Source organism: Oncorhynchus gorbuscha, linkage group LG02 (genome assembly GCF_021184085.1).
Source record: "Oncorhynchus gorbuscha isolate QuinsamMale2020 ecotype Even-year linkage group LG02, OgorEven_v1.0, whole genome shotgun sequence".
NCBI lineage: Eukaryota > Metazoa > Chordata > Actinopteri > Salmoniformes > Salmonidae > Oncorhynchus > Oncorhynchus gorbuscha.
Window position 1 is genome coordinate 99,387,419 of NC_060174.1, and position 14,115 is coordinate 99,401,533.

The 14,115-nt window shown below is 43.0% G+C and overlaps 1 protein-coding gene across 3 annotated transcripts in view; it reads right to left on the bottom strand.

Moving 5' to 3' along the window:
- Positions 1 to 14,115, bottom strand: part of LOC124014148 (glucocorticoid receptor) — a 112,960-nt gene that overhangs the window by 9,040 nt on the left and 89,805 nt on the right. For all 3 annotated transcript variants that reach the window (XM_046328903.1, XM_046328911.1, XM_046328894.1), the window contains 2 exons: positions 10,121 to 10,265; positions 4,886 to 5,016 (listed from right to left, as the gene is read on the bottom strand). In XM_046328903.1, the coding sequence (XP_046184859.1) occupies positions 4,886 to 5,016; positions 10,121 to 10,265 (276 nt within the window). The remainder of the gene's footprint in view (positions 1 to 4,885; positions 5,017 to 10,120; positions 10,266 to 14,115) is intronic.

Consider the following 14,115-nt stretch of genomic DNA (forward strand, 5'->3'; position numbering starts at 1 on the left):
ACGGAAAATGTTATAGTTTGGTATGGAAATCTCAGAATTTTTTGTGGCCTTACCAAGCCAGGAATCAGACACGGCAAGGACATCAGGGTTGGCAGAGTGTGCTAAAGCAGTGAGTAAAACAAACTTAGGGAGGAGGCTTCTGATGTTGACATGCATGAAACCAAGGCTTTTTCGATCACAGAAGTCAACAAATGAGGGTGCCTGGGGACATGCAGGGTCTGGGTTTACCTCCACATCACCCGCGGAACAGAGGAGGAGTAGGATGAGGGTGCGGCTAAAGGCTATCAAAACTGGTCGCCTAGAGCGTTGGGGACAAAGAATAAAAGGAGCAGATTTCTGGGCGTGGTAGAATATATTCAGGGAATAATGCGCAGACAGGGGTATGGTGGGGTGCGGGTACAGCAGAGGTAAGCCCAGGCACTGGGTGATGATAAGAGAGGTTGTGTCTCTGGACATGCTGGTTGTAATGGGTGAGGTCACCGCATGTGTGGGAGGTGGGACAAAGGAGGTATCAGAGGTATGAAGAGTGGAACTAGGGGCTCATTGTAAACTAAAACAATGCTAACTAACCTGAACAACAGCATAGAATGCATATTGACATTTGAGAGAGACATACAGCGAGGCATAAAGTAATCGCAGGTGTTGATTGGGAGTGCTAGCTAAAACAACAGATGAGACAACAACAGCTAATCAGCTAACACAACAGCAGGTAAAATGGTGATGACTAGGCAGAGAGGGTCGGATTTACTACACACAGAGCCTGAATTCGCGGCTGGGGCCGACAGATAAAAATAAATAAACAGAATGGAGTACCGTGATTAATGGACAGTCCAGCAGGCATCAGCTATGTAGCCAAGTCATCATAGTGTCCAGGGGGCAGCAGTCGATGGAACAGGGAAGCCGCCACTACGTTAGCATGTGGGTGACACAGCGTTTAAAGTTAGTAGCCCGGGGATAGTAGGAGCGTCTGCTCCGACGGAGGCCGGTTGAAGGCACAGCGGATGGAGTATTCGTCGCCAGTCGTGGTGGTGCGGAGGGGTGCCGTGTTGACAGAGAATCCAAGCCAGATGGCGAAAGAGGTATTGTAGAATTTAGTTTGCTAGCCGGGAGATGCGCCTGGCTCACGGCTAACACAGCTAACTGGTGCTAGCTTCTTGGCAGTGGCATTAGCCACTATAGCCAATCGGTAGCAGCGGTGATCCGGTGCCAAGGTCCAGAGTTTACAGCAAGGATCCGGTGGAGTATTGGGCTCTAGCCGTGTATGAGTGGGGTTCGGGTGAACAGCTGAAAAATTTAAAATAATAGCGATTCCGTATCACATTGGGTGAGGCAGGTTACCGGAATGTATAATCAAATTAAAAATCAAAAAGAGATTGAAAATAAATTGAAATATAAATACATTACAAAAAGTACACGAGAGGACAAACAAACACTGCTACGCCATCTTGGGATCACTATGGTGTTAAATGCTGAGCTCTAATCGATGAACAGCATTTTTACATAGGTATTCATCTTGTCCAGGTGGGTTAAGGCAGTGTGCACTGTGATTGCGTCGTCTGTGGACCTATTGGGGCGGTAAGCAAATTGGCGTGGGTATTGGGTGTCAGGTAGGGTGGAGGTGATATGGTCCTTGACTAGTCTCACAAAGCACTTCATGATGACGGAAGTGAGTGCTACAGGGCGGTAGTCATTTAGCTCAGTTACCTTAGCTTTCTTGGGAACAGGAACAATGGTGGCCCTCATATCGGTGAATCACAACTAACAGGAGATATGTCTATAGGTGGGTAGTTACACTTCTCAAAGGTCACTGAATTGGTGCAACTTGGTCAGATTGAGGGATTTCACCATTTTTGGATTGTATGGATTTAAACAATGACTATACATTGTACAACGATCCACAATATGTATACGTAATATGGAACAGCCATTTTTTTTCCTGTGAGTGAGGAGCGGATTTTAGCGGAGCGGTTGAAAGGGACGTGGAGCGTTGGAGCACCGCTCCATAAGCGGGATTTCCGACCGCTCAACTCTGCTCACATACTCAGCCTCCAACTGGTAATTACTAGTTAAATCTGCCATGAATCCTTGTTACAGGGGGTATAGAAGCTTGTTGTTGTCATGTTTTGTCTTATATTGTCTTGTCATTATGCTTTCCCTTCTGTTCGTTTTCCCCCTGCTGGTCTTTTTAGGTTCGTTCCCTTTTTTCTCTCTCCCTCCCTCTCTCTCTTCTCTCTATCGTTCCGTTCCTGCTCCCAGCTGTTCCTATTCCCCTAATCAATCATTTAGTCTTTCCACACCTGTTCCCTATCTTTTCCTCTGATTAGAGTCCCTATTTCTCCCCTTGTTTTCCGTTTCTGTCCTGTCGGATCCTTGTATATTGTTCGCCGTGCTGTGTCTTGTTTCCCTCAGATGCTGCGTGTGAGCAGGTGTCTGGGTCTGCTACGGTCGGTGCCTTCCCGAGGCAACCTGCAGTTTATGGTCGAGTCTCCAGTCTGTCCTCGTCACTACGAGTGGAATTAGTTTTTTATGTTTTGTTTTCTGCTCTGATTTGTCTAGGAGTATTGCCTATTTCCTTTACTGGAATAAAGACTCTGTTTTCGCCAAGTCGCTTTTGGGTCCTCATTCACCTGCATAACAGTTGTGTGTAACAGGAAGCGGCAATTGAATACAAGCTTCACAAAATTGTTTTATTGTTAAAATATTTCTAGCCAGTCTAACTATGGGGTTGAAGTGTTTTTCTCAACCCACTCAGTTTTCCGCACAAAACACCAGACAAAAATTGCCAAAAGGAGTAGAACAAGCTCACCCGCTTTTACAATATGATGTGGCTATTAGATGTTCAATGTTTCTTTAGGTTTTTACAACAAGTTTCACCATATTAAAGTTCAGTTCACCTCACAGGGTTAATTGACCTACACATTTGGGACAGATAACTAATACAATGACTGTCAAAGCAACAAACTAAGGCTTTACAATAGCAATAGCTAAGTTTGCATCCAATAGAGTCAGTTAGAGTCAGTAGCTAGGTTTCCATCCAATAGGGTCATTTAGAGAGTCAGTAGCTAGGTTTCCATCCAATAGGGTCATTTAGAGAGTCAGTAGCTATGGTTTCCGTCCAATAGGGTCAGTTAGAGAGTCAGTAGCTAGGTTTCCATCCAATAGGGTCAGTTAGAGAGTCAGTAGCTAGGTTTCCATCCAATTGGTGACAGAATTTTATGCAAATATTCTAAAATACGCTTTAAAAAAAACAAATTTTCCCACAACTGACTTGTTGCAGATACAAATCAGTGTGTGATGACGTAGGGCACACAATATTTACTTTTTCACTTAAGTTTTCATGTACCAAATAAAAGTGTAATGTTCAATGTGTTTTCATCACATTTTCAACTCTATCAACAGATGTCACAAAAACTGTTGTGTTACATAGCAAATGGGCCTACTCTGGTCTTGGCACGTGTTCTAGCCAACAGCTCGCAGATACAGTGCGGGTAGGCTAGTCTACATGATGAGATTGCCGTTTTGACAAATAAAAACAATCAAGCATTGAACATCATGTCACCAGAATAAGACACTCAACATTTATTGTAAAGGAGCATCAAGCGCATACATACCATGCACTTTCTTCACCCTGTGAATTTCATCATAATTTGTTTTATCTAAAGGCGTTTCCACAACAATTTCTCGCATAATACATTTTACCGACACAAAACGTTCCCACCATTTCAAATGAAGAAATGTTCTTAACAGCTGTCATGATATTTTTCTTTTATATACGACATGACCTTACTCGCATAAAAACTGGATGGAAACGTGGTTACTGATGGTGAAAACTTAGGAAACATTTTGGGGTTAAGTGGGTTAAAATCTTCCTAGAAGACACAAATGGAGCATGGAGGACATGTCAAAATGCACACTTTTTACATTGATTTTTTTTACTCAATATTGGTTCAGAATTTCTATTTAAAATAGCAAAGGGACGCAAAAAAGGGACAACATTTTTGTGGAATGACCCATGTCTATAATAGCAGGCAATATGTCTAAAATGGTCCTCTTGACATTTCCAGATCCAATTATGTGAATATCATTATTGATGCGACAAAAATAAAACGTGAAAATGTCTGTCAGTCCTGTGTGAGTGGAAATCAAGGTTGATTGCTCACTGGTTTAAAAAAAAAAGCACAGCTCTGTCTGTAAATGTAATTTGAATGTCCCTAAGAAGCAATCAAAAGACAAGTGTGTGCTCCTTTCAACACTACTCACTGAGTAATTTGAAAGCCTTTAAAAGCTTTGTTCCCCAGTCAATAAGCAGTGTCTTCTGCTTAAATATGTTTTGGTAATGGTTTGTCATGCTGGGACTTTTTTTACCGAGGCCTCATTTGTACAAAGCTAATTGAAAACCTGAAGCTTCAGTTGTCTGTCTGGATTAACTCCTCTTCTGTACTTTGAGACGTCCAAACATCTGCTTTTCCGGAGCCTGTTCCTTTCAAACGGTGTTGGACTGCTATAATGAATAACTGTTTAAATCTCCAGGGGGGCAGCTCCCGCTCAGCCCAGTCCAGCTCTTCTCTGTCCTGGCGCCCCAATGGTGGAACAAGCTTCTCCCTAACGTCATCTTCTGAAAACGTCCCTACCCATCTTCTGAAAACGTCTCAAACCCTACCTCTTCAGAGTATCTATCTTAAATCCCACGGCATGTGGTTGTCTCAACTAGCCATTTTAAGATTAATGCATTTATTTTAAGTCGCTCTGGATAAGAGCACCTGCTAAATTACTAAATTTATTCAGGTAATATTTTTATGTTATACTTTTACAAATATGACAATGAAAAACATAGTATACATATCATACTGTATAACTAAGAATCACTGTAAATGTTGTACTGTACCTGTGCTGAGCAGCAGTAGGACTTTCATACACAGGTACTCGTCATAGGACACCTGCAGCCTCACAAACTCAGTGGAAATCTTCAGCATCTGCTCACACTGGTCGGTCATGTATGGCAACTTCATCCTCTCACTGACACACACACACACACACACACACGATAATCAACACCTGTTTCCATCTGCAATCGACATAGTGTAATGAATGTTCCGCCTATGATACAGCTGGAGAAACAGAGCGTTGACACTCTGGGCTGTGAAATCAGCCCTTATTGGATGCACAGTATGTCCTTTCTCTTCACTTTGTCCAGGATATATATACAGTACCAGTCAAAGTTTTGGACACACCTACTCATTCAAGGGTTTTTATTTATTTTGTACTATTTTCTACATTGTAGAATAATAGTGAAAACAATAGTGAACTATGAAATAAACCATTTGGAATCATGTAGTAACCAAAACAAGTGTTATTTGTGATTCTTCAAAGAAGCCACCCTTTGCCAAAAGTGTGCAATGCTGTCATCAAGGCATTCTTTCAACCAGCTTCACCTGGAATGCTTTAACAGTCCTGAAGAAGTTCCCACATATGCTGAGCACTTGTTGGCTGCTTTTCCTTCACTCTGCGGTCCAACTCATCCCAAACCATCTCATTTAGGTTGAAGTTGGGTGATTGTAGAGGCCAGGTCATCTATGCAGCACTCCATCACTCTCCTTATTGGCCAAATAGCCCTTACACAGCCTGGAGGTAGCCATGCTGGTTAAGTTTGGCTTGAATTCTAAATAAATCAGTGACAGTTTCACCAGCAGAGCACCCCTACACCATCGCACCTCCTCCATGCTTCACAGTGGGAACAACACATGCGTAAATCATCCGTTCACCTACTCTGCATCTCACACGGCAATTGGAACCAAGACACAGCAATTGGAACCAAAAATCTCAATTTGGACTCATCAGACAAAAGGACAGGATTTCCACTGGTCTAATGTCCATTCCTCGTGTTTCTTGGCCCAAGTAAGTATCTTCTTCTTATTGGTGTCCTTTAGTATAGGTTTCTTTACAGCAATTCGACAATGAAGGCCTGATTCACACAGTCTCCCCTGAACAGTTGATGTTGAGATGCGTCTGTTACTTGAACCCTGTGAAGCAATTATTTGGGCTGTAATTTCTGAGGCTGGTAACTCTAAATGAGCTTATCCTATGCAGCAGAGGTAACTCTGGGTCTTCCTTTCCTGTGGCGGTCCATTCTTGAAATGTTGTCTTAAGGTAATGGACTGTCGTTTCAGAGATTGTTGTAGTTCGTTCCAGTCAATGGCAGCAGAGAACTGGAAGGAGAGGCGGTCAAATGAGGAATTGGCTTTGGGGGTGACCAGTGACATATACCTGCTGGAACGCATGCTACGGGTGGGTGCTGCTATGGTGACCAGCGAGCAGAGATAAGGCGGGACTTTACCTAGCAGGGTCTTGTAGATGACCTGGAGCCAGTGGGTTTGTTGAAGAGTATGAAGTGAGGACCAGCCAACGAGAGTGTACAGGTAGCAGTGGTGGGTAGCATATGGGGCTTTGGTGACAAAAACGGATGGCACTAATAGACTGCATCCAATTTGTTGAGTAGGGTGTTGGAGGCTATTTTGTAAATGACATCGCCGAAGTCGAGGATCGGTAAGATGGTCAGTTTTACGAGGGTATGTTTGGCAGCATGGGTGAAGTATGCTTTGTTGCGAAATAGGAAGCCAATTCTAGATTTAACTTTGGATTGGAGATGTTTTATATGAGTCTGGAGGGAGAGTTTACAGTCTAACCAGACACCTAGGTATTTGTAGTTGTCCACATATTCTAAGTCAGAACCGTCCAAAGTAGTGATGCTGGACGGGGGGCAGGTGCAGGCAACGATCGGTTGAAGAGCATGCATTTAGTTTTACTTGTATTTAAGAGCAGTTGGAGGCCACGGAAGGAGAGTTGTAATGGCATTGAAACTCGTCTGGAGGGTTGTTAACAGTATCCAAAGAAGGGCCAGAAGTATACAGAATGGTGTCGTCTGCGTAGAGGTGGATCAGAGACTCACCAGCAGCAAGAGCAACATCATTGATGTATACAGGGAAGAGAGCCGGCCCAAGAATTGAACCCTGTGACACCCCCATAGAGACTGCCAGAGGCCCGGACAACAGGCCCTCAGATTTGACACACTGAAATCTATCAGAGAAGTAGTTGGTGAACCAGGCGAGGCAATCATTTGAGAAACCAAGGCTGTTGAGTCTGCCGATGAGGATGTGGTGATTGACAGAGTCGAAAGCCTTGGCCAGGTCGATGAATAGGGCTGCACAGTATTGTTTCTTATCGATGGCGGTTAAGATATCGTTTAGGACCTTGAGCGTGGCTGAGGTGCACCCATGACCAGCTCTGAAACCAGATTGCATAGCGGAGAAGGTACGGTGGGATTTGAAATGGTCGGTGATCTGTTTGTTAACTTGGCTTTTGAAGACCTTAGAAAGGCAGGGTAGGATAGATATAGGTCTGTAGCAGTTTGGGTCAAGAGTGTCCCCCCTTTAAAGAGGGGGATGACCGCAGCTGCTTTCCAATCTTTGGGAATCTCAGACGACATGAAAGAGGTTGAACAGGCTAGTAATAGGGGTTACAACAATTTCGGCAGATAGTTTTAGAAAGAAAGGGTCCAGATTGTCTAGCCCAGCTGACTTGTAAGGGTCCAGATTTTGCAGCTCTTTCAGAACATCAGCTGACTGGATTTGGGAGAAGGAGAAATGGGGAAGACTTAGGCGAGTTGCTGTGGGGGGTGCAGCGCTGTTGACCGGGGTAGGGGTAGAAAAATGTTTATTGAAATTCTCAATTATAGTAGATTTATTGGTGGTGACAGAGTTTCCTATCCTCAGTGCAGTGGGCAGCTGGGAGGAGGTGCTCTTATTCTCCATGGACTTTACAATGTCACAGAACTTTTTTGAGTTTGTGTTGCAGGAAGCAAATTTCTGCTTGAAAAAGCTAGCCTTGGCTTTTTCTAATATGAACTTGGTATTTTACCAAATAGCCCTATCTTCTGTATACCACCCCCACCTTGTCACAACAGAACTGATTGGCTCAAACGCATAAAAAGGAAAGAAATTACACAAACAAGGCACATCTGTGAATTGAAATGCATTCCAGGTGACTACCTCATTAAGCTGGTTGAGAGAATGCCAAGAGTGTGCAAAGCTGTCATCAAGGCAAAGGGTGGCTACTTTGAAGAATCTCAAATATAAAATATATATTTTTACTTGTTTAACACTTTTGGGTTACTACATGATTCCATGCGTGTTATTTCATAGTTTTGAGGTCTTCACTATTATTCTACAATGTAGAATATAGTAAAAATAAAGAAAAAAAACCTGGAATGAGTAGGTGTGCCCAAACTTTTGACTGGTACTGTATGTAATACACTGTATATACAGTGCCTTGCGAAAGTATTCGGCCCCCTTGAACTTTGCGACCTTTTGCCACATTTCAGGCTTCAAACATAAAGATTCAAAACTGTATTTTTTGTGAAGAATCAACAACAAGTGGGACACAATTATGAAGTGGAACGACATTTATTGGATCTTTCAAACTTTTTTAACAAATCAAAAACTGAAAAATTGGGCGTGCAAAATTATTCAGCCCCTTTACTTTCAGTGCAGCAAACTCTCTCCAGAAGTTCAGTGAGGATCTCTGAATGATCCAATGTTGACCTAAATGACTAATGATGATAAATACAATCCACCTGTGTGTAATCAAGTCTCAGTATAAATGCACCTGCACTGTGATAGTCTCAGAGGTCCGTTAAAAGCGCAAAGAGCATCATGAAGAACAAGGAACACACCAGGCAGGTCCAAGATACTGTTGTGAAGAAGTTTAAAGCCGGATTTGGATACAAAAAGATTTCCCAAGATTTAAACATCCCAAGGAGCACTGTGCAAGCGATAATATTGAAATGGAAGGAGTATCAGACCACTGCAAATCTACCAAGATCTGGCCGTCCCTCTAAACTTTCAGCTCATACAAGGAGAAGACTGATCAGAGATGCAGCCAAGAGGCCCATGATCACCCTGGATGAACTGCAGAGATCTACAGCTGAGGTGGGAGACTCTGTCCATAGGACAACAATCAGTCGTATATTGCACAAATCTGGCCTTTATGGAAGAGTGGCAAGAAGAAAGCCATTTCTTAAAGATATCCATAAAAAGTGTTGTTTAAAGTTTGCCACAAGCCACCTGGTAGACACACCAAACATGTGGAAGAAGGTGCTCTGGGCAGATTAAACCAAAATGGAACTTTTTGGCAACAATGCAAAACGTTATGTTCGGCGTAAAAGCAACACAGCTCATCACCCTGAACACACCATCCCCACTGTCAAACATGGTGGTGGCAGCATCATGGTTTGGGCCTGCTTTTCTTCAGCAGGGACAGGGAAGATGGTTAAAATTGATGGGAAGATGGATGGAGCCAAATACAGGACCATTCTGGAAGAAAACCTGATGGAATCTGCAAAAGACCTGAGACTGGGACGGAGATTTGTCTTCCAACAAGACAATGATCCAAAACATAAAGCAAAATCTACAATGGAATGGTTCAAAAATAAACATATCCAGGTGTTAGAATGGCCAAGTCAAAGTCCAGACCTGAATCCAATCGAGAATCTGTGGAAAGAACTGAAAACTGCTGTTCACAAATGCTCTCCATCCAACCTCACTGAGCTCGAGCTGTTTTGCAAGGAGGAATGGGAAAAAAATTCAGTCTCTCGATGTGCAAAACTGATAGAGACATACACCAAGCAACTTACAGCTGTAATCGCAGCAAAAGGTGGCGCTACAAAGTCTTAACTTAATTAAGGGGGCTGAATAATTTTGCACGCCCAATTTTTCAGTTTTTGATTTGTTAAAAAAGTTTGAAATATCCAATAAATGTCGTTCCACTTCATGATTGTGTCCCACTTGTTGTTGATTCTTCACAAAAAAATAGAGTTTTATATCTTTATGTTTGAAATGTGGCAAAAGTTCGCAAAGTTCAAGGGGGCCGAATACTTTCGCAAGGCACTGTATATGCATCAGTGTTTCATTCAGGCAATCCATATCATAAAGAGGGTTTAACTAGTGATTCATAGAAACCCACCTACCACCCAGGCTGACCTTTCTCATCTCCAGTGCCCCCAGTCAGCTACAGCCCTTCTAGGTGTATTCCTGACCCCTCTCCATCTCTGACTCTCTGAACTTACTCATTAATAACCAGGTCAGGGGCGAAGCACAACATCCCCCCGTTACACTGCTGGTAGGAGCGCCAGCCCAAGCCGAACGACATGAGGAACAGCCAGGAGCACTGCAGCAGGGTCATCTGGTCATCCAGGTGAAGGTTCCGGAACCCTGTACAAAACAGACAACCCACAGAGCATTAGTCAGGATTGCAGTGTTGTTAGTGCTATTCTTTTGAGTGAGCTATAATGCTGATAAAATTATACACACGGTTTATTAGGTACACCCATGTAGTACCGGATAAAACCCCCCTTTGCCTCCAGAACAGCCTGAATTAGTTGGGCATGGAAACGTGGCTCAAATGGTATAAAGGGACCTAACGTGTGCCAGGAAAACAGGCAGGATGGGGCCATGGACTTATGCTGCTTACACAAACTCCTGACTGCCAACAGCATGACAACAGGATCCAGGATTCGTCAGACCAGACAGTGTTTTTCTACTCCTCAATTGTCTATTGGAGGTGCTTCTTCTTGTTTTTCGCTGATAGAAATGGAACCCAGTGTGGTCGTCTGCTGAAATAGCCCAGCCGTGACAACGACCAACGAGTTATGAGCTGACAAGGTACAAATCTGTCGTTCTGCCCCTGAACAGGCAGTTAACCCGCTGTTCCTAGGCCGTCATTGAAAATAAGAATTTGTTCTTAACTGACTTGCCTGGTTAAATAAAGGTAAAATAAATAAAAAAATGTGTTCCGAGATGCCGTTCTGCACACCTCAGTTGTACTGAGCCATTATTTGCCTGTTTGTGGACTGCCTGTTAGCCTACACAATTCTTGCCATTCTCCTTCGACCTCTCATCAACGAGTTGTTTCCGCCCACAGGTCTTCCGCTAACTGGATGTTTTTTCTTTGTCACATCATTCTTGGTAAAACCTTAGACACTGTTGTGCGTGAAAAGCCAAGGAGGCTGGTCATTTTTGAGATGGAACAGGCACGCCTGGCACCGACAATCATACCACGCTCAGTCACTTAGAATGGGCAAATTGAGTGTCAAATTGAGTGTTCAATTGAACATAATTTAATATCTCCATGCCTATCTGCCTGCTTAATATAGCAAGCCACGACCACGTGACTTTAAGAGCAAACCATTTTCATGAATGGGGCGGTTTACCTCTAACTGGCCATATACCTAAATTAACTGAATATGTTAATTTGATAAAAACATTGATATAATAAGACCAAGGTAAGACTAAGATATGTCATTTTAATACACTGTACTGCAGTGTTGTTATTAGTGGTCTTTCAAATAACAATTCTAATCCAATTATACAGTACATGTTTATTTGATCAGAACATTGCCATGCTGTGGAGCACAAATATACCAGGGGGCAGAATTTCAACCGGTTTCTGCATCGTTACTATGATGTAATTTCAACAACTGTTACCCACTTGGACGTTGTCTGTTTGAACAATCTCAAGATGAGAAATATTATTTTGGAGTTACCAGCTTAGCTGAGCGAAGGATTCCTTGAATGTGTAAAACCACTGTGTGCCTCCTCGATATCGAAATTCCATTAGAAATGCAGTGCGGCAAATTCAAAAAATATATATAAAATTCAAACTTTCATTAAATCACACATGTAAGATACACTCGTTGTGAATCCAGTCAACATGTCAGATTTTAAAAAGGCTTTTCGGCGAAAGCATAAGAATCTATTATCTGATGATAGCACAACAGTCAACAAAGAGGGTAGCATATTTCAACCCTGCAGGCACTACACAAAACGCAGAAATAAAATATAAAACATGCATTACCTTTGACGAGCTTCTTTTGTTGGCACTCCAATATGTCCCATAAACATCAAAATGGGTCCTTTTGTTCGATTAATTCCATCCATATATATCCAAATGTCAATTTATAAAGCGCGTTTGATCCAGAAAAACTTCCAAAATGCGCAACGTGACTACAAAATATTTCAAAAGTTGCCTATAAACTTTGCCAAAATAGTTCAAACTACTTTTGTAATACAACTTTAGGTCATTTTAAACGTTAATGATCGATCAAATTGTAGACGGGTCTATCAGTGTTCAATACAGGAAGACAACAAACCATGCTACTTTTCACGTCTTGCGCACTCTCAACAGTGTTACCCAGTTCCTAGACGGCCTACTTCTGCATTGCACAAATGAATAACCTCACCCAAATTCCAAACACTGGTGACATCCAGTGAAAGCGGTAGGAACTTAAAACAGGTTCCTAAGAAATATCATTTGCCAATGAGAACTCAGTGAACAGACAAAAAAATTAACGGTTAGTCCTCGGGGTTTTGCCTGCTACATAAGTTCTGTTATACTCACAGACATGATTCAAACAGTTTTAGAAACTTCAGAGTGTTTTCTATCCAAATCCACTAATAATATGCATATCTTATATTCCTGGCATGAGTAGCAGGAAGTTGAAATTGGGCACGCTATTTATCCAAAAGTGAAAATGCTGCCCCTTATACCTTAAGAAGTTAAGCATGTCCCAGTTTAGGTCACCTAACAGTATAAACTCTGAAGATAGATGGGGGACGACGACGATCAATTCACATAGTGTCCAGGGCACAGCTGGGGGCTGAAGGCGGTCTATAACAACCGACAAGAGTGTGAGACTTGTTTCTGGAAAGGTGGATTTTTAAAAGTAGAAGCTTGAATTGTTTGGGCACAGACCTGGATAGTATGACAGAACTCTGCAAGCTATCTCTGCAGTAGATTGCAACTGCGTCCCCTTTGGCAGTTCTATCTTGTCAGAAAATATTATAGTTAAGGATGGAAATGTCAGGATTTTTGATGGCCTTCCTAAACCAGGATTCAGACACGGTTAGGACATCCGGGTTGGCGGAGTGTGCTAAAGCAGTGAATAAAACAAAGTTAGGGAGGAGGCTTCTAATGTTAACATGCATGAAACCAATGCTTTTACGGTTACAGAAGTCAACAAATGAGAGCGCCTGGAGAATGGAAGTGATGATGGGGGCTGCAGGGCCTGGGTTAACCTCTATATCACCAGAGGAACAGAAGGGGAGTAGGATCAGAGTATGGCTAAAGGTTAAAAGTCGTCTAGTGTGGAACTGGTCGTCTAGAACTCGTCGTCTAGTGTGTTGAGAACAGAGTAAAAGGAGCGGGTTTCTGGGCATGGAAGGATAGATTCAAGGCATAATGTACAGACAAGTGTATGGTAGGATGTGAGTAGTGGAGGTAAGCCTAGGCATTAAGTGACGATGAGAGAGGCTTTGTCTCTAGAAGCACCATTTAAGCCAGGTGCGGTAACCACGTGTGGGGGGTGGAACAGGACTAGCTAAGGCATATTGAGCAGTGCTAGAGGCTCTACAGTGAAATAAGACAAAATCTACTAACCAAAACAGCAATAGACAAGTCATATAGACATGAGGGAGAGGCATGTGTAGCCAAGTAATCATAATGCCCAGTGAGTAGCTAGGCAAGCTAGAGGCACGGAGATTCACACAGATAGCAAGTCAGTGCTAGCAGATGGGCCTCAGGGGGACGTCACAACGCAAGAGCCTGTTGAAACCCCCTCGGACGGTTACATCGGCAGACCAGTCGTGATGGACTGGTGGGGCTCCGTATCAGCAGCAAAGGGTCCAGGCCAATTGTCAAAAGAGGTATTGAAGTCCAGTGATTATCTGATGGATTTCTTCAGCTAGCCGGGAGATGGGCCTAGCTCGAGGCTAACTCCAGGCTAAATGAGGTACACCTGCATTGCTTGGTGTTTGGGGTTTTAGGCTGGGTTTCAATGATCTGCAATGACCCGGAGTAAAGGTTCAAAGATTGCGGTAGGAATCCGGAGATATAGATTCCTAAAAATTAAAAAAAGCAGTCCGATATGCTCTGGGTTGATATCGCGCTGTGCAGGCTGGCAGGAGTTGACCGGGCTGAAGCTGGCAGATGTCCGAGTTAAAGGTGATGACTAACTGACTACTAGCTAGTTAGTGGCTAACTGAAAGGGGTTACAGTTCTAAAGTA